This window comes from Melopsittacus undulatus, chromosome 1, assembly GCF_012275295.1.
Source record: "Melopsittacus undulatus isolate bMelUnd1 chromosome 1, bMelUnd1.mat.Z, whole genome shotgun sequence".
In the NCBI taxonomy this organism is placed as follows: Eukaryota; Metazoa; Chordata; class Aves; order Psittaciformes; family Psittaculidae; genus Melopsittacus; species Melopsittacus undulatus.
In genome coordinates this window covers 26,790,939-26,814,313 of record NC_047527.1, presented here as the reverse complement: position 1 = coordinate 26,814,313, position 23,375 = coordinate 26,790,939, and the positions used below count along the sequence as shown (strand labels likewise).

The window sequence follows — 23,375 nt, the reverse complement described above, 5'->3', positions numbered from 1 at the left end:
AAGTTTTGGTTTAACACGGAATCAAAACTCACAAAGACCCCATCTTTGATTAAATGTTTCCTCTCGTTTGCCCTTGATCAAGACTGCTGCTTAGCCTGTATGACGTTTTTAGTGTTGGTAGGTTCTGGTTTTCTTTTTTTTTGAAGAGTTACAGTTATAAAAAAAAAAGAGTCTAACTTGACAATTTAGTGGATGGAAAAAATATAAACATTTCTTTAAGAAAACTACTGAATGGAATGGTACCCTTAAACTTCTGGTGAGGAGAGAGTCAAAAATTGATGTAAAATACTAACTTTTAGCCTTGCTACTGACAATTACTTGTCCGCAAGACATTCATTCTCACTGAATGTTTGCTGAGGGTACAAGATGTTATGTATTGCTTTTGAACAAAAACGTTTACAAATACAATAGACCACTGAGTCAATTCCAACAGCTCAAAATTTATCAGTCATGCTTATTCTGTGACTGATAATTAATATATAAACAACAGAGATCCCACATAAATATGATTATACCTTCATTATGAATCTTGATGTAAAATTGGTTAGAAGCTCATCTGAGCTCATCTGAATAAGCAGTTGCCATTCATTTGTAAAGGATGACATTAAAATAAAACAAATGGTTTGTTACTATTGCACAGCTTTAGTCATCATCCTATACACAACCATTCCATCTGTATACCAATAAGTTTGTAATATACGTCTTTAAACGGCAAAACATATTTTGGAAATTAACATGTATTGCAGTTTTAATAGAAGACAACAAATTAGATAACTAATTTACTCTAGTCTTCCTACTCAGCATGTTTGGTTTAGGGATGTGAAAGACTGGGATACATTGACTGTGTTTGGTAATATATAAATGAATCACAGAAAATACTGTGATACCCCATGCAAATGTCAGGTTTTTCATTGTGTTACCCATTGTCATTATACTTGTATTCAGAACATTACTCATATCTTAGCACCACTATATTGAAATCTCTTTCTACTATTCTTCCCTATCCCCAGCAATAAGTAAGCATCATGCTTTTCAAGCCACTTGAGAAGCAAACAAAAAACTATAGCAAAAAAAAAAAAGGAATGATGAGGAGTAAGGGGAAGATGAATACTGTTCATATTTATGCATGCCAAAACATTCATTGAGGGATTTTTTTTTTCCAGAGCAATAAAATCCACCCAGGAGACTTTTGATCCTGATGCTGCAGGACATTATTTCTTTATTAATACTCCTAAAGTTGGTCTCTATCAAGTTCTTACTATAACTTCATTTAATTGTTTATCCTTCTGAAGACAGAGGCAAATCATAATCTGTCTTCAAAATATGCTTGAGAAGCAGGTAAATCCTCATGCACAAGATGATAACATATTGTTTCTATGAGGTTCCTGCTGTACTTTTTTATTCTGTAATCCCAGCATTGTAAGTGATTATAACATATTAATCATAGAGAAAACAATAGTAAATTATCAGGTCTTTCTGGCCAAAAGAGAGTATGCATACTTTCTGTGAGAATGAAAGGGAAAACTATTTCACACATTTACAAAATACTGCCATAAATTAACTAAAAATAAATAATAATTATCCTTTGTTATACAGTCATACATCCTAAGAATATTCACTAGTGTTAACTGATGGTAACTTGAAGCCACAGTTTTATGAGATTTTTTCTTAACATGAATGTAAATAGAATCATAGAATCATAGAATAGTTTGGGTTGGAAAGGACCTTAAGATCATCTAGTTCCAACACCCCTGCCATGGACAGAGACACCTCAACTAAACCATATCACCCAAGGCTTCATCCAGCCTGGCCTTGAACACTGCCAGGGATGGAGCATTCACAACCTCCCTGGGCAACCCATGCCAGTACCTCACCACCCTCACAGTAAAGAATTTCTTCCTTATATCCAATCTAAACCTCTGCTGTTTAAGTTTCAACCCATTACCCCTTGTCCTGTCACTACAGTCCGTAATGAATAGTCCCTCCCCAGCATCCCTGGAGGCCCCCTTCAGATACTGGAAGGCTGCTATGATGTCTCCACGCAGCCTTCTCTTCTCCAGGCTGAAGAGCCCCAACTTTCTCAGCCTGTCTTCATACAAGTCTTTAAGAATCAGTTCTGTTCCCAACTTGATTCAACTTTATGTAACTCCAAATATGTAACTAAATGCAGAATTCATCCAGCATGAATTATATGTACCTAAGAATTGCCATGCTAATATGCCTTTGTGTGTAAAAGAAAATAATGTATCAAAAGTTTTGTAAGACTTAATATCCACCAGATTGTAAAAATGATGTTTTGGATTGCTTCATAGATGGATTCCTTTGTCTCCTACATAGCAGAATAAGTGAGACAACTTTGCTGACATGCTGGCCAATACGTCCAGTTTAGCAAACATAAACCTCTTCCCTTTGCAATTGAAGTTTTGTGTCATTTTTTTCAACTCACTAAACAAAGAGATGTTTTTTTTTTTCTAAACAAAGAGATGGCCTCTGCTTTTTTTTACGTTTTCTTTAGGTACTACAAACAAACTCCTTTTAGTGAAACATACTGACTCTCACAAAGCTGCCACTAATGTATCTTTAAAAGGCTACTAGTGACAGGTAGAGTACTCTCTCAAGGATCAATTGCTGAAGCCCTATAAAGAGCCCAGTCTCTCCACCCTGCAGACTGAATCCTAAACATACTTCTGAGCATGGCTCTCTAACAAGGCGTTTACTGATACTGACTGCATGTTCTAAGGCCCTTTAAATTCCTAAACTGAGGGATGTGCAATCAAATCACCTTCCCTCTGGGCAGCCCTAAAATCTGCTTTGCTTTATTGCTTTTCAATGCAATAATACATGTGCCAGTGAAATAAAATGATTTTTCCAATCCTGACAGCATTTTGGGTAGTCTCTTCTCTAAACTCTAAATGATAGAAAAATCATTCATGCCACCTACTTTACCACAAAAGAATAATGAAAGATGACACATTGGGTTAGGGTTGGTAAATGGAAAATGACAGAGGATTTTCCCCACACATACACTAAAAAGCATTTTAGAGAAGTAGCAGAAACATATTCAAATGAAGTAAAAGTTGAGTATCTAGTGACAGTACTATTTTGTTACTATTTTATAATTGCTTACTTTTCAAATAAAGTAACTTTTTCTAAAATCCTGAAATAACCTTTATTCCATTTTACTTGGAATGAGTCCAGGAAGCACTTAAAATCTTAGAATCATAGAATTGTTTAGGTTGGAAAAGGCATTTAAGAGGGAGTCCAATCGTTAACTTAGCACTGCCAAGTCCACCACTAAACTATGTCCCTGAGTGCTACATCTACATCCTTATGTTCCACATCTTTTACATGCCTCCACTTCCCTGGGCAGGCTGCTCCAGTTCTTGACAACTCTTTCAGCAAACAATTTTTTCCTCATATCCAGTCTAAACCTCCCCTGGCACAGCTTGAGGCCATTTCCTCTTGTCCTATCACTTGCTCCTTGGGAGAAGAGACCAACGCCCACCTCACTACAACCTCCTTTCAGGTATTTGTAGAATTTGTAGAGAGTGATAAGGTCCTCCCTGAGCCTTCTCTTCTTCAGACTGAACAACCCCAGTTCCATCAACCGTTCATCATCATACTTATGCTCCAGGCTCTTCAATGACCTTCTCTAGACTCACTCCAGCAACAAAGTATCTCTCCTGTAGTGAGGGGCCCAAAACTGAACACAGCATTCAAGGTGCAGCCTCACTAGTGTCAAGTACAGGGGTATAAATACTTCCCCTGCTGTTTTAATCCCAGATGCATTTTCTTACATGTACACTAATACTTACTATCATTTTCCCATCACATTTTTAAAATCTGGCATAGTGTAGAGTTGTTTGGAAATGCCTTTTAATAGCTTTGTTTCACAGTTTCTCTGTGTTCAGTCTGACAATAAAGTACTGCTGGCCTTACAAAACTCAGAATTGCAAAGGGCACACAAAATTATTCCAATTTTACAGCATGCTAAAATGACCACATCTGGTCTTTTCTCACAGAAAACTATCAAATGAATAGGCTAATGGAGTGTGCTAATTTTTTTTTAATGAGGATAAGGAAATTTACACCAGAGGTTTTCCTGTAAGAAAAGACATACCATGAATTCTTGTCGATTTTGAATAGATTTCTGCACTTCCCCTTTCATAAAATTATGGCCCTTTCTTCAGGTAGCCCTGAAACATTTTCTTTACAAATCACCTGCCCAAAGGCAGACAGCAGTTAGGCAGGTGTCTAACCTGCTGCCATGAAATACAGAGGATGTTAAAAAAAAAAGCAAGAGAAACATTTTAACTCCCCATCTGAATCTGCAACGCTATTTGAATATCCCAGTCACCCTGCTCCATGTGGTGTAATGTTTTTCCCGTTCTATTTTACCCTGCTTGAAACAGAAAAGTCAAGAGCAGTTCAGTACTGGTTACTTACTCAATTGTGTTCCTGTCCACTTTTCCTGTCATATTAATGCCATAGAACTGCTGCATGGCAGCTATAGCTGATTGCATGGTTTCTGCAGAGCGCAACACCGACATTCGGGGGTCAGTTGGTGGAAGGTAGCCATACTTTTGTAACCATACCTGCAATGACAAGTGCAGTGGCTATTAAATAGAAATTAGAGGTAAATAAAATGCTCCCTAGTAATTTTGTACCATATATAATGAAACTTCTAATTCACCAAGCATAAATCCTATTAGTCTGGGGATTTGGATTTTTTTTTTGAAAGAATAAATTCTTTGAGTCTTTTATTTAACCTCCTTTATGAAAGATACTGCTGTTTTAAGACTACCCAGAAGCCAGCTCTCTTTATTATCTGAAATTGCCTGCTTCAATTATTTTTAGTGTACTTATTTATTTGAAGTTACAACTAAAGCACCTAACCATGGCTCTAGGCACTGCAAGAAAATTTTAAGCAGACAAAATATAAAATCTACAATATATGCCACATCTAATTGACTGTCTACAGGATACATGATAATATTCACAAACTACAACAATAAATCCACAATAGTTTTCACACAGTTACATTATATTGTTATCATCTCTCAAAGAATATGAAAGAGAGGAGCGGGGAGACATTCAGCTTTCTGAGAAGACTATCAAAATTACATACTTATAGGCAAAGCAGGTGGCCAAGAGATAGGGAAGTAGCAGTCTGTTCCCACTTACAGGAAACTCCCTGATAAGAGGATCTTCCTTTTTAAATCAAGATGTATTCAATGTCAACTGTTTATGCTCTTAACTGTGTAGAAATGAGAGGGAGAAGGTATGTCCAAATAACTGATAGCTTTATGGATTAAAGACAGTATCTTTAAGAACACCTGGAAAAACCATCTGAAACACACTGTCCTCTTGAGGCAATGTTTCTAAATGAGTAGCTGTGTTTATCTTAATGTTTCTAAACAGTCTCAAAACTTAGGCTATACAAAACACACTGTAAGACTTCTAAGGCAATGAGTGCACTGATAGATCTTTTAAAATGTCTTCACTTTTTATCTAAGAACTGGAACTACTCACTAGAATGAAAGGTACATATATTGCCAATCACCAAGACATGGCTGCAGCTTCCCCAGTAACAAAGTACTTGTGACCCAAAAAAAGTTTGCTTTATAAGGAAAGAATAAATAAATAAAAAAAAAAAAGTTTTAGCCACTTCTCTCAAACATATCAGTCCCAGTTCATGGATTCTGAATCATTCCATTAATGAATGCTATCCACCCACTCTCCCCTTATAGTGTGCTGTGGGCTCTGTCTGCCTCATACAACACTTCAGAGTTTTTTATATTTTTATACATACTGTCTATACACAGGCTAACACCAGACTGTGTGGTCTGCAATTTTCAGCCTTAAGGTTACCTTGCAGGGTCTTCAATTCAGTTCCATAGGAGGTTAACCATGTTGGTGGTGTACTTTTACAGACCCTGTGAAGAACCTCAAGATGGGTGAACTCATTGCTATGGCTCACTTTACTGATACTGAATGTGCATTATAGGTGAACACTGGCTCAGTGTAAATGAAAAAATCAAACTGGCATTAAAGATGGGGGAAATCTTGAGAGTATGAGCTCAGATAGCTCTAATTTAAAAAGGTCTACCCTCCCATAATGCAGTTCAGACATAATCTCATCGACATTTGTAAGCCCCACACAGCAGGGAGATACAGTACAAATAGGATTAAGATCCAGCCTAACCTCTTCCACCTTCACACTACTTCTATATACAAGAGCCATTTAGAATAAGAACAAAATTTTGTCTAATAGGCAGGAAGATGTTATTTCCAGTATAAATTAATTGCTACACTCAGTACCTATATCCAACTTTATATACTCCTGACTTCCTGCGCTTTTCAGCTTCAAGAGCGAACTTACAAACACTAGATTTTTCCTAGATTTGGGTGATCACACACATGATTTAGTTTATGTGTTGCTTTGCACAGGAAGTCTGTTTTTCCTTCCGCTATTGGAAGATAGCTTTGAAAGGCCAGATTGAGCTAGAAGGTTTGCAGGAGCAATGCAGTATGTGGAAACAAGAGCATGGAAGGAAAAAATCATTTTGACACAGAAGGGGTTGATTTCAATGTAGCATGTAGAGTCCATTTGAATTAATATTAAAAAAGTGTGTATTTAAGAATGGTGTTATTTTGAGATTCATCTTCTTATGTCAGTGATATTAAAACAAGTGATCAGTCAGGGAAGAAAAATTATTCTGAGCAGCATGCCACTGCTGTCTCAAATGACATTATCTTGCCACCTTCTCAGCATGAATTTGGTATGCAGACAGAGCAGGGCTTTTCATGAAGCTCTCTTGATGAAAGCAGTACATGAAATTGCTTGGTAGGCTTGTGAGGCCACATATCATCACTGAAAACCATCCTTACTGTGGCATAACTGAAGGAGACAGAGGTATGGAGTTACAAGCAATCAAATTTACCAGGAGCTGAACCTTCAGATATCTGAATTAAAAAAGCTAAGAGAGAGACAGAATATATAGCTTGGTGTTGTGATTTAAACCAAGCCGCACAACTCATTCACTCACTCCTTCCCTTTCTCCCCCAACTCTCAGAGAGTTAGGGAGGAGAATCCAAAGAATGTAGCTCCCATGAGTTGAGATAAGAACAGTTTAATAACTAACATATAACACAAATCACTACTGATACTACCAATAATAATAATGATAAAGGAAATAACCAGTGAAGAGAATATGACACCTCACCAGCTGCCGACCCATAACTCACCCCACCCTAACCGACTGAGCACCAACCCATACCTCCTCCAACCCCCAGAGCACTCTAGCCCTTCCAGGTAACTCTTGATTACATCCTGGGTATGACGTGCTGTGGTATGGAATACCTCTTTGGCTAGCCTGGGTCAGGTGTCCTGTCTCTCCTTCCTCCTGGCCTCCCCTCCTCCCTGGCAGAGCATGAGGCTCAGAAAGTCCTTGGCCAGAGTAAACATTTGAGCAGTAACTACAAATATAGGTGCTATCAGCACTGTTCCCAGCCCAAAAGTCAAAACACTGTGCTGCACCAGCTACTAAGAAGGAGAAAAAAATGACTGCTACTGCTGAACCCAGGACACTTGGGGAGTACTGCTCATGGGAAAAGTGGAGTAGAGAGTACAAACTGGAATCTAGCAGCATACCTCTGTAGACACAGATAAGGAAAAGAGAGGTGGCTCAGAAACATCAGGAGACAACAGTCTTTTGCCTTCTAAGAAGACATAAATGCAAGTTAAATACAGGACGATTCTATTACTTGGTGGGACTAGATGATCTCCAGAGCTCCTTTCCAACCCTAATGATTCTGTGATTCTGTGATTCTATGCCTAATAGTCATTCCCTACTATTGAGCAAAGGAAGGAGACCACTTGGGTCTTCCTTCAGCCTTCAAAATATCAACTAGAAGACACAGCCAACATACCAGAAAGTCAGATGACCTTCCGAAAGCAAGATGATTGAAAACTAGTAGCATTTAGTAATGCTACTAGTGTTTTGTCCTGCTGAGAAAGGATCACAGAAGAAGCTAAGAGACAACAAACCTGGTTCCTGTTCGTTCCTCAGATTCCTCAGTTATAAATGTGCATGCTGTTACAGGAAAAAATGGTCTTAAAAAACAGTCTGATGACACCAAAATTACCAAGAAAAAAGAAAACCCATATATTATCATTAAAGATTAAGCCAGAATATTATTAAGATAATCAGAGTTTCAGAGCGCTGATTTCTAAGATAGAAATTATCAACAAATTATTAATGTTCCTGAATAACAGTACATAGTGTAAGATACAGTACAATTATTTTCTGTGAACCAGAAAGCTTAGTAAATCAGTCTAATAAAGCATGGATCAAAACAATTTTATAATTGTTATTTGTGCAGCTGCATATCATTATTATTCATGTATTCCTATTCCATTTTTTAGATTTTTATCATGCAAACAAAATTCCTATCTGTACTGAGTAAAATGGTGAGATTTCATAATTTCAAAATATTTTGACTTCTGTTTTTAATACACTTGTACCAGAGACACTGTAAGCGAAATTATTTGAAATGTCTGCGTAATTCAGGAGATTTATGTTTTTAAAAACATACATTTAAGAATCTTACACTGATCACCATAGGATTTAGCAGGTCAAGTGCTGATGTCATTTTGAAGAGAGATTGAAGGCTTTTATTACAGCATGGAGAAATAAGCTGACTCCAGAATTAGCATCCATGTGACCACATCATTTCTCCATTTAGGCCAATGGCTAGTGGTGTGTTTTAATTATGGACCTATTACAGTTAATACTGACTTTTCAGTGACAAGTTGATAGCCAGATAGATAGAAAAGTGACACAGAAGTGTTTACACAGAGCATTATAGAGAGTCTTCCACTGTTTTTCCTACCTCATATTTCTAATGCCACCAGTTCCTCACTGGTGATTTTTTCTCTTCTTAACAGAAGATACTGAAATTAATTTACAGACTGGATATATGGTTTATGATACTTACCTAGTGAGAAAAATAATTCCAAAAAAAGCATGTAACAAGAACATATACTGAAAAGAGTCTAACCTAGCCAATCAGAAATGTCCACAGAATTAGAATAAGATTTATGATAGATAATACAATAACATAATGATTATGGCTGGTTTGCTGCCTATGGCTGTAATTCAGAACAACTAATCTTTAACAGCTAAAACAAGAGCCTGCATGTTCAGAATGCATTCATCTGGAATGGCTTGAAGCTCACAAACAAATCCACTTCTTGGAAAACATGTAACAGGGTGGAAAAGATTTGAAACAGAAGGAAACATCTCCAGACCAAGCAATGATCTTTTTAGTCATTATGAACGTACCAGAAGGAAAGAGTCATAATACCAACTGGAAACTTCATTTCTGCAATGACCTAAACTAGAAAGTGAACAACTTCTTTTCTTGTGAACTACTGTGACAACCCCTTCAAAAAGCAATGTACATGTGCTATTGGCACAGTCTTAGACACATTAAAGGTGTCAATCTTTATTGTGGACTACAGTATTCGTAACAAGCACTAAGTGATTCAGAAAACTGTGGGATGTCTAGCTGGCAGACTGCACTACAGTAAATACTTAGATGCAGTACTAGAATTAGCAGAGTTGAGCTCACAGTGGGCCAAAGAAAACAAATTAGGCCCCACTGAGTTTAGCGTTGCTGCAACTACACAGCTCAAAATTAGTTTCAATATCATCTCCATTGTTCTAGTATGTATATGCTTACTGCTTTTCCTGTGTTCTGGCTACAAAATGGGTATGAAGCTGAACATTCATATTATATAAGTGTCAGATAGTGCAAACCAGATTTACCAATACATAATCTTGTATGTCTCTTGCTATATGAAGTCAGGAGAGAGAGGACAGTGTCAGGAATTTCCCCACAGAAGTGTACGATGACTGAAATATTAAAAAGGAATCTCCTGTTCCCAATGAGAAGTAATTCCATTGTAAGAATAAAGATTGCAACCCCAAGACTTGCCTGGTTAATAACTTGTACCAAACTCAAGAGTCCAGGAGTGGCAAAAATAAAAGGCAAAATAAAAATAAATAACATAAAACTACCCAAAACCACAACAGTTTGGTTGATTTCCTCTAATTTATAATTGAAGTTTTAAATATTCTAAATATTTTGCTTTACTGACACATTTGTGCATGTTAAAAACAATATACCTTGAGAGCAGAAGGAGTAGAAGGCACAAAAAAAGTAGCCAGGATCATCAGGATAAAGCCATTTGAAAATCCCAGGAAGGTGGGGACGGATCAGTAAGTGGCAGATGTGGGATCTGCATGTAACACTGTGCTTGAGAGACTCTGAAATACACTTGGAACAGGGATCAAATACTACCCAGCTCCAAAGACAGGAGTTACACTGTTCATTCACTACTTCTGCTGAGTGTCTGTACCAGGATTGGGTTAGTGGTATAACAACTTTGACACAAATCCTTGCCCTGGAAAGAAACTCTTTGTACCTTCATCTTTCCCTGTAACAGTATGCACATTTATAACTGACTGCAGAATGGGGACCTTATTTGTCAGTTGCTTAAGGAAAAGGAAATTTTCTTCACCAAAAGAAATCCCTGCAGAAATCTGGCATGCACCCAGACCAGTGGAAACACTTCCACAAATAAAACTAACACTTCTAGTAGATGTAAACAATCAATCATAGAGCACATTTTTGGATACACTATCCTTTCATCTTACTAGAATTTCTATAGCTTCTAAGAAAATATGAAATGCTCTGCAGAGCTAAGGATCCAGTGTTGAATATTTGGGCTTGGTAAGCCATGCCTCAGGAAAACAACCAACCACTAACAAAAACCAAAACACAACCCCCCCCCCCCCAATTAAAAACACAAAAAATACCCAAAAAAACAACCAAACAAACAAACCAACAGAAAATACCCAACAGACTTTCTAGGGCTATGAAAATGATTTATGTGATCAAAGAATTTCTGAATTTCTCTTACGAGGAAACACTAAGACACCTGGGACTGTTCAGCCTAGAGTAGAAGCTCAAGGGTGTTCTTACTTACGTGTACATTGTTCCATCACTAAATGTCCTTGTAAAAAGTCCCTCTCCAGATTTCTTGTAAACTCCCTTTAGGTACTTGAAGCTGCTCTGAGGTCTCCCCGAAGCCTTCTCTTCTCCAGGCTGAACAAGCTCATCTCTCAGCCTGTTTTAGCAAGAGAGGTGCACCATTTCCCTAATTGTATTCGTGGCCCCCCTCTTAACCTGTGCCAGTAGGTCAGGCATAATATGCCCTTACTGAAGCCATGTTGGCTGTTGCAAATTGCCTCCTTATTTTCCATGTGCTTTAGCATAGTTTCCAGGAGGATCTGCTCCATGATCTTGTCAGGAAGCAAAGTGAGAGATTGAGCAGTCTGTAGTTCCCTGGGTCTTGCTCTTTTCCTTTTTTAAAAAGGGGATTATGTCTCCCCTTTTCCAGTCAGTGGGGACTTTTCCAGACTGCCATGACTTCTGAAACACAATGAGTAGTAGCTTAGGCACTTCCTCTGTGAGTTCCACCAGGACCCACAGATGTGTTCCTTAGATAATCTCAAACTTGATCTTCTTCAACAGCAGGGGGTTCTTCATTCTCCCAGTCCCTGCCCTTGCCTTTTGTGTCTTGGGCAGTGTGGCTAGAACACTTGTTGGGGAAGACTAAGGTAAAAAAGGCAGCTGTCTCCATATGACAGGTAACCAGTCTTCCATTTCCTTCCAGAGAAGGCCCGTATTTTTTCTACTATCCCTTTTATCACTGATGTACCTATAGAAGCTTTTCTGGTTGCCCTTGATGTCCCTGGCAAGACTGAATTCTGTCTGGGTTTTAGCTTTCCTAATTTGCCCCCTGGCTGCTCAGACAATTTCTCTGTAATCCTCCCAGGCTGCCTGTCCTTGCTTCCACCCTCTGTGGACTTTCTTTTTGTGCTGGAGTTTGTCCAGGAGCTTCTTGTTCATCCACATAGGTCTCCTGGCATTCTGCCCAACTTTATTTTTGTTGGAATGCATGGTTTCTGAGCTTCGAGGAGGTGATCCTTGAATATTATCTATCTTTCTTGGGCCCCTCTTCAGGGCCTTATTCCATGTTACTCTACCAAACAGAGCCCAAGGACTGGCACAGAATAAGGAAATATAAACATGGAAACACTAATTATTAGTATTTATGCAGTTTAAGTCAGATAGTCTACTACAAAAAGCAACAGAGTCCCATTGTGCTACACTTAACAAACTAAGAAAGAGAGTTGATTCCTTCATCACAAATAGACACTTACCAAGTTCAGTGTGAAATGAACAAATAGTTTATACACAGGAAAGACTGAAAACCCCTATGTAAAAGGGGGGGGGGGGTGAGTAATTTAATATTTTGACAAGCTAAAGTGGAAAAAATCATGAGTAATTCTTAGCAGTCACCCACAGTCATTGAAAAAATCGAGAGTGTCTTGGAGATAACAACCCAGCAGAGTGTTGTAAGCTTAGGGAAAAAAAGTCACATTCAAAGATGAAAATACAACCCAGGAAGTTAATTCTGCACAGAACTCTCTTTCAATACTCAGCATATTTTGTTTATGAATCTAAAACTAACGAAGAGTTGCTTGCAATTTTGCAACATCTTTCCTGATAGCCTCACAGTCTCGCTTCTGGTATACATTTTGCAAGAATTGTGGTCTACTTTGACAACCATCATATTGCAGGGTATACATATTGCCTATAAGATTCCATAACCTATAAGTCCCTATAAGACTAATTCTATTTGCTGAAGCTTTACTTTTTTCCCTCATTTTCTCCCACTCTCTGTCGTCTGAGAAGTTACACAAGTGTTTCTATATGGAATAACCTCGATCTTCACCAGGTTTAATGTTTTTCTATTTCTTTTACTGTTTTCTATGGCTTGCTATATGTAACTGTGCAGTTCATTCGTACAGTTGGATTCCAGAACACTAATCATATCAAGGTGATTGGTATATACCAAAATCAACAATAAGACTAGTCAGAACAATTCAGGTTGAGCCACAGGCCCATTATGTGTTCCTGGGAAAATCAGCTGGCTTTTGTGGTAGCAAAAATGAGTGATGCTTCCAAACTTTCCTCAGCACAGCATTGCAAGAATCCAGACAGGGCTTGGAATATATAAAATGCTCTATAAATGCAACTGTCATTTGGTGATATATGAGGGAAAGCAAAAGTTCAAAGACTCTTTCATCACACTCCAGAAGATTACCCCACCTTGTCACTGCCTTAGTATTAGCATCTTTGATCCCAACAGCTTTGCAATACCTCACCTGCAAGCTGATTATTTTGGTCTAATCCATCTACATATTGCTGACATTATTTTGACTATGCTTACCATTACAGTATTTTAATGCAGAGTTGTTTCTTCTAATTCGCTATTTCTAAAAGCCAGCAGAGAACTGACCACCAACCAGGGAAACAGTTTGCTGCTTGGATCCTACAGTTTCTTCTGTTTTAGATTCCACAAGAGAAAGACCCATCTCCCCTTGCACACATGTACTAAACAACCAAAGCAGTGCATTTCATTATGAATTCTTAAGGGCTGCCTTACTACTTCCATCACCATTCTACCAGCAGCAGTTTCAAAGTGGTTTGCACTAGCTGGAAGTGGTCACATAGGCTTTTAGGCTCTGAGAATATTATTGCAGTCAATCATGTACTGCAAAAGAAAGGCATTAATATTAGTGAAATTTAACAGTAGCATACCATTCTTCCTCATAGGCTGTAAAATTATTATTAGCAGTAGTTATATCAAGTAGAATCTGTATACTCCTATAAGACTAATGTACAAGTGTATTAACCAAAATTACATTAATTGGCACTGCTCTTTATTATATGTCCAAATAGGTGGTTTCAAATTATCTTAATGAAAGTACTAAAACTTTGTTCTAAGACATTTACACAGGAAATACATAAACACATAATATACCAACAGATGGTGTTTTGCTACTTAAATAATGCTTGTGGGAAGGTAGATGATTGTAATAAAATCAAAAGGTCATGCTACGAAGTTCCTTTGGGGAAATGATTATTCAAACCACATCTGACATTTGGCATTTGAATACATTACATAAAATAACTTTACTATTTTGGTTTATGCAGTTTTAAGTTCATATCAGTGAAGCAGATGAACTGCAAGTTAAACATCGACAGAAAATGTGACTTGACCGAACTTTTTTGATTTTCTCCATATGACTTACATTTAATTTTCTTCATCATGTTTGTTTTTTTTTCTCATTTTATGGACATAAAACCCTAATATTTTGAATCATAAGTACATCCATTAAATGTCTATGCAAATATTTCTTGTATATCTTGAATATTTTTATATTATGGATTAAACTAAAATTGCATTAAAGCAAAAGAATAGAAATTCAACAATGCATTGTGTATCTTTTGTGGATTTATATTTCATATATTCATTTTACTACACTTTTATAGGTAATACTGCATACAAATTCATACTGTACTGCACATACACAGTCTTTGAAAGATTGTGACTGTAAACAACTGCCTATGCTAAAATCAACTACAAAGTTGCATTCAGTGGAAACAGGAGGTATTTAACTGAATCAGATAGTTCCTTTATTTTGCTGGATATTAATTCAATTTTTTCCTTTCTACGCCTTTTCAGCAATTAATTATGTCACTACTTGCAATATAAGCTTTTATGGCACAGTATGTTTGTTTACCGTGGTTAAAAGTTTCTTAAGATAAAATTATGCTAAAACCACTTTAAACTGAAAATATCTCTTTTTTTCCTGTTTACTCCTTTTCAAAGTTAGATATATAAGATGTAAAATTTAAGATGCTTATTTCCTTGCTGGATATCATGCAATATTTCAGAAACCCTTCTTTTTGACAATCAAGCTGATACAAGGTTTGTGATATTTTCAGTAATATAACAGCTCTTTGAAAAGTCTAAGTCATGTTTTCCTGCAGAAATCTGTAGACAGAAGATTAACATGGTATTTAAAGTATGCAAAATCTGCAGATACTATGTCACTTCCCAGGAAGAGACAGGAAGAGAATGCAATGAACATACATTACCATGGTTTCCCAAATTATTTGGTCCACACAGCAGAATGAAAACAACACCACCACCAACAACAAAAAAGTAAATACTACAACACAACAACATTTGAAAGTAAAACTTTGTAATGTTTACAAGGAAGCCAAGTAGCTAACAGAAGAAAGGAAGTAAAATCCCTGAAATATATGATTTCTTTGGAGCAATACATCCAGTTGGGAGGAAGAAGGGCTGTGTTTCAATTCAGCCACTCCCTTCCTGTTTCGCAATGAAGACATTCTTCTCAGCAACACAGCAAATCTAAGTGATCAGAGGCTATAACAATGAAAAGGCAGTACAGAAACCAGCTCATCCTCTGTTCCATCCCCTTTTACCTTCTGACTTACACCCCAGTTTTGCAAATGCTGGTCTGGTAGAGAAATATCTATGGGATATTGATCTGTAATTAATGTTTCGCACTTTCATTTCAAACCTTTCTTCAGAAAATGCCTGTGGGAGATGACTCTGCCACAGAGAGGAGAGGAATCAATCAGAATCCAGCTCTTCGATTTTTATGTGCTCGTTCTAAAGATTCTCTATGATAACTTATGCAAATAACACCTGTCTTTTTTTCCTCTTGTTTAAATTAAGCCAGACAGTGCCCTACAACTGAAAAAATAGCAATACTGGTTAAACACTTTTACCTTTTTTTTTTTAAATTAATCATCTTCAACAGTGATCACTTCATAAATCCTGTTTTAGCATGGATAACAACAGGTGAATATGGAAGCTTTTCTGTTTGGAGTTCAAATCTTAAGAAGCAAGAAATGTGAATTCAGCATGGGTACACAATATCTTTGCTTCAAATCACCATGGACGACATCGCCAGTGACTCCTGACATAGGTGTTACGGTGAAGAAAAAAAAGACACAAAATGCAGAAAAAGCTATCTTGCTTGGTGTAATAAAGACATACCAATTCTGAAGTAAACCATTACCTTTCCTTGAAACCATCTCTGTGTTGATTAGTGGCAGAATTGGACCAACTCAGGTTAGCTATATTACCCTCCTACTTTCATAAAGATAAAGAAGTCCTTATGCTTCATTTGATGTCTATTTTGCTTGCAGTACACTAACTCACCAGCTGTTTGTAATCCTTCTGCAAGTAACAGAAAGACTGCATATATTTCAGTACATCTGCAACTCTCCTTTTGATGTCATCCTCTAACTCTATTTTTGTTAGAGGGCAGGATTACAAAAATAGAAAGGGGGAAGGGGAAGTGGTGGATTGAAGCATGTGAGGGATGCGACAAGGTGATTCCTGCAGCAAGAAAGGGACGTACAGTAATTGCTTCAAAGCAAACCAAGGGATTATCTTTTATTAGCTCCCCTATGGGCTATGGTCATGTTCACTGCAATTTAAAAATGTATTAAAACAATTTTAGTTTTGTTTAATTAGGACCTGGTGCTGTGAATTCCTGAGTACTCTCAAGAGTCATAGATTCAGATGGATGCTTAGAGTAGTCAGTACGTGGCAGAACTCAGTCAAGTGCCTATATCAACCAATAGCAAGATTAGGACTTAATTGTACATTTACATACATTTAAATAAATGTGTTGCTAAAAGAAAATAGTCTCCTTACACTCATCATTAGTAACATTTATAAAGCTCAGACATTGTAGAGTTTTTTTTGTATAAATACATTGTTTCTCTTGCTCAAACATGCAGATTGAATCAAAATAGCAGAAAAGGCTTCCATGCAATTAAAGGTAATATGTAAAAAAAGTAACTTAGTACGTTTTAGAAATTACATTTGTAATTAATAAACATCATATGTCCTGTACTCTCATAGCAATGTCATTAGCATGCTAATCCTGTGAACCTAATCTTTAAGTATCCCAAACAGCACTTTATGTGTTGTTTGGTTTTAGTTTAACTTAAGTCTTTTAGACTTAGTCTACAATAAACTAGAGCAAAATCAGAGATGGTATCACCCCATTCAGCAATTAAATCAAAATTTAAAAAAGTATGTATACATTTTTGTTCAGATTCAAACTGCAAAGGAGAACATGTATTAAAGCCAAGGATGTTTACAACTGTTCATCTGTGTGTGTATACATTTGCTTAAGAGAAAAAAAATCACTTTTTTCTTCAGTTTTGATCTTAGAAATGTGAAAAAAAGTATGGTGATTGAGGTAGCACTTGTTAATGAAGGAACTGAGTATCTGACTTCTCAGCTCTCAAAACCAGGAATCAAATTAAATCCTGCATTCTGCAAACATCAAGCTCTCCTCCAGATTAAGATACCTCAGAACTGCAACTAAGGAATCAACACCCAAAACCCCTCCAGCCTGTGACACATGTATAATGACCAAAAAAATACAGATCAACTGTCATGTCAAACTGGTTAGGATATACTATTCTAGCACATCCTATCCCAAAACAGAAGAGACACAAAATATATTTCCAGTTGAGCTCTTCCAATAGGTGCTGGACATCATGGAAGTATGTTTTCATTCTGATGGACTGTTTTCTGTGTGACAGCTAAACAAGAGCTTATTTTAGACACTTGGCAATGTTTTTGACTTCCTACAAGCTAACGGTATGCTTTTGCATTGTTTGAGGGTGACATCTGTATGATAAACATCTGCATTATAAGTCTCATTTGTATCAAGCACCACTTCTCTAGTCAACTTAAAAGAGCGCAACTGACCTTCATCGTATCTATTCTAAGGTTCAAATTACTTCCATTTTTAATACACGCTTGCCACATACTTTTTTTCTGTAATCAATTTTTCACAAAAACTAATTTTTCATCTTTCTCCCAATCTAAGAATATTCAGTTTGAGATAAGGTATAATGTTACCTATCCTTTTTTAACAATGGGAATGTCATGTTACTAGAACGTAGAAATACCTAATGTTACCTTCTAACTTTGGAAAGTTGTATGAGGTCAGTTTTTAAAGCATTAACAGCTTTCTAACTCAACAATCTGAGTTATTATTAAAGAATTTTACATATATTATTAGGACTCAAGTCTTTTTTTAGTTTAATAGTGGATTTAATAATGCAGGCATTGTCTGAACAGAAACTGGTGCAAGGATGATTTCCTGAATCTACAGAAGAGTACTTGAAGTGCTCATGCAGCTATCCAATGATCTTGCAAAGAGGAGCAGAGATGCGAAAAGAGCTTAAGGAGAGGTTCCTAGAGAGTCAAAGATGTAATGAATCATCGTAAGGTCCTTTCCAACCCTAACTATTCCATGATTTGTCTTGTATGATTTTTTTGTAAATTGGAGTCTAAATTTGCCTCTAAACTTGTGTGATTTGTCTCTAAATTGGAGAGACATCAATTTGATAGGTGGACCACTCAGTGGATAAAGAACTGACTGGATGGCCATATGCAAAGAGTTGTGGTCAACAGCTCAATATCTGTCTGGAGACCAATAACAAGTGTTGTCCCTCAGGGACCGGTGTTGGGATCCCTCTTGCTCAACATCTTTGTCAGTGACATGGACAGCGGGAATGAGTGCGCCCTCAGCAAGTTTGCCGATGACACCAAGCTGTGTGGTTCAGTTGATAGCTGGAGGGAAGGAATGCCATTCAGAGGGACCTTGACACACTTGTGAGGTGGGCTGATGCCAACCTCATGAAGTTTAACTATGACAAGTGCAAGGTCTTACACTTGGTTTGGAGCAATCCCAGGCACAGCTACAGGTTGGGCAGAGAAGAGATTCAGAGCGGCCCTGTAGAGAAGGACTTGGGGGTGTTGGTTAATGAGAAAATGAACATGAGCTGACCTTAGTGCGTGCTCACAGCTCAGAAAGCCAACCGCATACTGGGCTGCATCAAAAGGAGAGTGACCAGCAGGTCGAAGGAGGTGATCCTGCCCTTCTACTCTGCTCTCGTGAGACCTCACTTGGAGTATTGTGTGCAGTTCTGGCGTCCTCAACATCAAAAGGACATGGAACTGCTGGAGCAAGTCCAGAGGAGGGCCACAAGGATGATCAGGGGACTGGAGCACCTCCCATATGAAGACAGGCTGAGAAAATTGGGGCTGTTCAGCCTGGAGAAGAGAAGGCTGCATGGAGACCTCAGAGAAGACTCCCAGTATCTGAAGGGGGACTACAGGGATGCTGGAGATGGACTATGCATTAGGGACTGTAGCAACAGGACAAGGGGTAATGGGTTCAAACTTAAACAGGGGAAGTTTAGACTGGATATAAGGAAGAAATTCTTTACTGTTAGGGTGGTGAGGTACTGGAATGGGTTGCCCAGGGAGGTTGTGAATGCTCCATCCCTGCAGTGTTCAAGGCCAGGTTGGATGAAGCCTTGCGTGGCATAGTTTAGTGTGAGGTGTCCCTGCCCATGGCAGGCGGGTTGGAACTAGATGATCTTAAGGCCCTTTCCAACCCTAACTATTCTATGATTCTATACTGCTAAGTAAGCTACCTGTAGCAAACACAGGGATGGAAACGGTGGCCACAAACTTTCTTTTCTTTCTCTTCATAGCATAAAGTATGGAGAAGCAGTGATGGAGACCAAGTCTGCCACATGATGCAAACTTTAAAAAGTTCTATCTTGCAACTACCAAAGGACAGAGCTTTAAAGTTACCAAGCACCTAACAATCCGCAGTAGGTCTGAAGTTCCTTAGACACTACCTTAACAGAAACTACAATAAATTTTCCATTTGTTGTTAAGGTACCCATAGTCACTGCAATATCTTGTGTCTTTTCTATAAAGTTCAGCATTGTAACTCTTGAGAAACTAAACTTTCTATATGGAAACCTGGAAGTTTTATCCTCCTTCAATTTTAGAGACAGAAAGTGTCACATAGCTATATTGCCATAAAGTGAGAAATGCCTAATGAAACAAGTCTTCAGCAAGCTGCATTTTTAGATTCATCAAATTTAATTGACTTCTAGTTCCCCTTCCCTTCTTTACCTCCCTTCCAGTGCAGAAATGCAGTCTTGCTTCAGTATTGGGTAAATTTTGCAGATGATCTAAAAACAAAGTAAAGCTGAAAGATCTGATAACGTCAAAAGCTCTTAACTGTTTATATGTACTCATGCCAGAAACACTGTCCCTTTATAATCACAAGAAATTATTGGGAAATGAGTATGAGTAATTCTACAATGGGTTATCTCAATAGTGCTTCATCTCCTGCCTTAATAAAAATCTTCCTATTGGGCAATTTTGTAATAATCTGGCTACTGTGGAAAATTAATTTTCATCCCATCAGTTAAAGGTTGTTTATTTAAAAGCAATTTTCACTTCAAAGTTTACTGTCCACTTCAACTGATTTGTGTTAATTTTTGAAAATATAAATAGGAGAACTCAGTTTAGCTTTTCTTATTCTTAAGGCTGATCCTTCAAATGAAGCCTCTTCAAATGAAACACTATTAATATAGACCCTTACAAAAAGGCATGAACGTATTCAAATTTCTCTTGTCCATCTTCTAGAATTCATTTTTTGATGAATCACTTTCTGAGATGAAGTTATCAGAACCTAACAAACGCTGTGTAGGAAAACAGCAACAGGTCAGCTTAATGATACAAAAATATTTCATGATTTTTGGAATATTTTAAATACCCTAGCATTTTCCTTTTGTAGCACACTGAGCAGTTGCCTTTGCTGAACTGTGCAAAACATTGCCCAAGTCTCTTCCTTCAGTGAGCACAATTAATTTAAAAATCTGCAATGTGTGTGAGAAATCCAAATTACATCCTTTATCATGCATTACCTTATCAGCACTGAATTTCACCTGCTACCCTTGAAAACTGACAACCACTCACTTCGATAGACACATTCTGAGAACTGTACTATAGCACTCAGCAAATAAGCTCTCCTTCAAAGCAAATTCAAAATCTCATCATGAATTCACTTCTTACAAAAAAAATCTGTGGGAAGAATCCTTGCAAGGGTAAGTAGCTGATGGAGTAAGTTTGAAAGTTTTAAGAAATGTTCTTTTCACTGACAAGTTGGAAATCAGGATGCATTGTCTTTTCTCTAATGGATGTGCTTTATTTCAAAGCAGAATTAGTTCAAGGAAGTCCTTTCCTGTGAAAGCAGAATGATCAACAATCTTCTATGAGAACAGGTCTCAAATTATTTTCCTCGTACAGTCAACAAATTTCCTGGAGATAATAACTTGTGAAGAGGAAGATGCGATGCGGTACTTGTAAAATCACCATGGCAGTAGCTATTAGATGTGCATTTTTGTGTATCATGATGTAGAAATCATTAGCCTTTCTTCTACGCCTGTTCGTTTTATCTCAGCCCCACAAAACACATGTGGTTGTGACAGCAAATGCTTACTGTAAGCAAATACGCATCACAAGTGTTTGGGAGGTCTGGAAGTTGATGCCTCCAGGGAACAGCGCAGAAGGCTTAATGAAAAAAAGCAGCAGGGACTGACAAGTAACAGGACATAGGTCTGCAGAAGGACTAATACAAACCAATTTGGAGTTGGAAGGAACTGCAAAAGGTTCATGTGATTTTAGTGAGCACTAAACTGCTTTGTAGGAAAAAGAATCTGAGAGAAATGAATGACAAGTCTGCTACTGAGGTCTGATATATTGGCTCAATGGCTGTTTATATAAATGCCTTCATTTGTACACATAAGGTCTGGACAGGTAGAAAACACATATACAACCCTTCAAACCTAACCAAAGCCAGTTTTCTGTCACATGATTAAAAAATTGAAATAAAAATAATTAAGTCTTCTTCCAGGCTCAGAACAAGCTATCTATTTTGTTTATTTCTCTAGGACACACAGGGCCGCTGATATATCAAGTTCTGTACATGTCACTTCTCATAACGGAGCACTTTAACTAAATCTTCTAAAATTCTTACAACTAGTTAGTATGAGAAGCACATATAGAAAGTTTCTGTTCCCAATCTTGTGAAAGTCCTGAAACATTTCAGATAGGGCCAAGTAGTGCACTATTAGGCACTATAACAGAGATGCTTGGCAAGACTTTTTTTTTTCTTGACACCAATGCTTATGTTCTCCTTTCCTTCTTAACTTTAAAATATTGAAAACTTCTAATTTTTAAATACTTAGACTTAAAATTTAATTTCCACACAAGACCAGAAAAGTTTTATTGTGAAGAGCTTAATTCAGCATAAACACATACATATAGAAGTCTACCATGGAGTTTACACTGCTTTAAAATAAATTATTTATATTTTACAATTTTAAAGGATTCCTTCTTATAGCAGATCGGACTGGGGTATAATGATAATCTCCGTTCATAGATAAGAAACTGAAGCAGAGGAAACTCTCTTGCACACAAACTGTGCTTCCTCCTGATTCATTAGAACAAAATCATATGTTGATACCTTAAAGTTCCTGAAGATAATGGAACTGCATTCATCTTGATCTTTAACCTAATGCTTTATAAAATACATAAAAATACCCACTAATCCTTAGGTTTCAGAATAATTTAAGTCTTTTGCAAAAGAGAAACTGCATGAATGGAAGCACATATACTGTTATAATTTATTTGCATATTCAGATATTAGAGCAAACTTGATAAGGTGTATTTAACCATTAGCTAATTCATATTTTTTCTTCTCTTTGAAGTACACACTTTTAAAAATAAAAAACCATATTTTTTTAAATACTAGAACTTCAAAAATCTTTGCCTGACTCCTGTATTATTCACTGGTTTTACAGACGTGTCTCCACACCATCCTTTCAATCATATATTAATTTCCAAAAATGATTGCTAATTTCTCATACCCTTCAGATAATAAATATATTTATATTGCATTAGAATTATAAACATATAGTACCCATCAGCATGCTGTGGGTTATTTCTATTAATACTTAAGCACAATGTAAATAAATAAGTATATATGCATAAATATGAAAAATAGATCAATGAAAATACGCATATTAAAATGTTTTACTATTTGTTCATCGTTTAACTCATAAAATTCAATTACATTTATTTCTCTCCCAGTAAAATTCTGCTTTTACCTGTGAAATACCAAGTATCTTTGGAAGTTATTTTTAAAGAACATCCAAGCAAACCTGTTCTTAGAAATGGATCTTTCACTTGTTTAGTGTTATAGATACAGAAATCTGAGTTATTTTTCCAGAATTTTTGCGTACATTCATTAAAAAATGGTCATAAAAAATGATGATAGGGTATACAGAAATTTCCCTCCAAATCTTTAGAATATGACTGTATCTAATGTCAGAACACATTTTCCCATTTCAGTAAATTTCTATTTTTTTTCTTCTACCAGATATTTTCATGGTTGAAAAGCTTTTATTTGAACTTTATGTATGCTCCCCTAAACCATTTATTGCAGAATAAC

The 23,375-nt window shown here is 37.0% G+C and overlaps 1 protein-coding gene across 1 annotated transcript in view; it reads right to left on the bottom strand.

The window, feature by feature from the left end:
* Positions 1 to 23,375, bottom strand: part of MMP16 (matrix metallopeptidase 16) — a 182,881-nt gene that overhangs the window by 87,702 nt on the left and 71,804 nt on the right. The window contains exon 2 of the mRNA XM_005150847.4: positions 4,447 to 4,595. Coding sequence (XP_005150904.1) covers positions 4,447 to 4,595 — 149 coding nt within the window. The remainder of the gene's footprint in view (positions 1 to 4,446; positions 4,596 to 23,375) is intronic.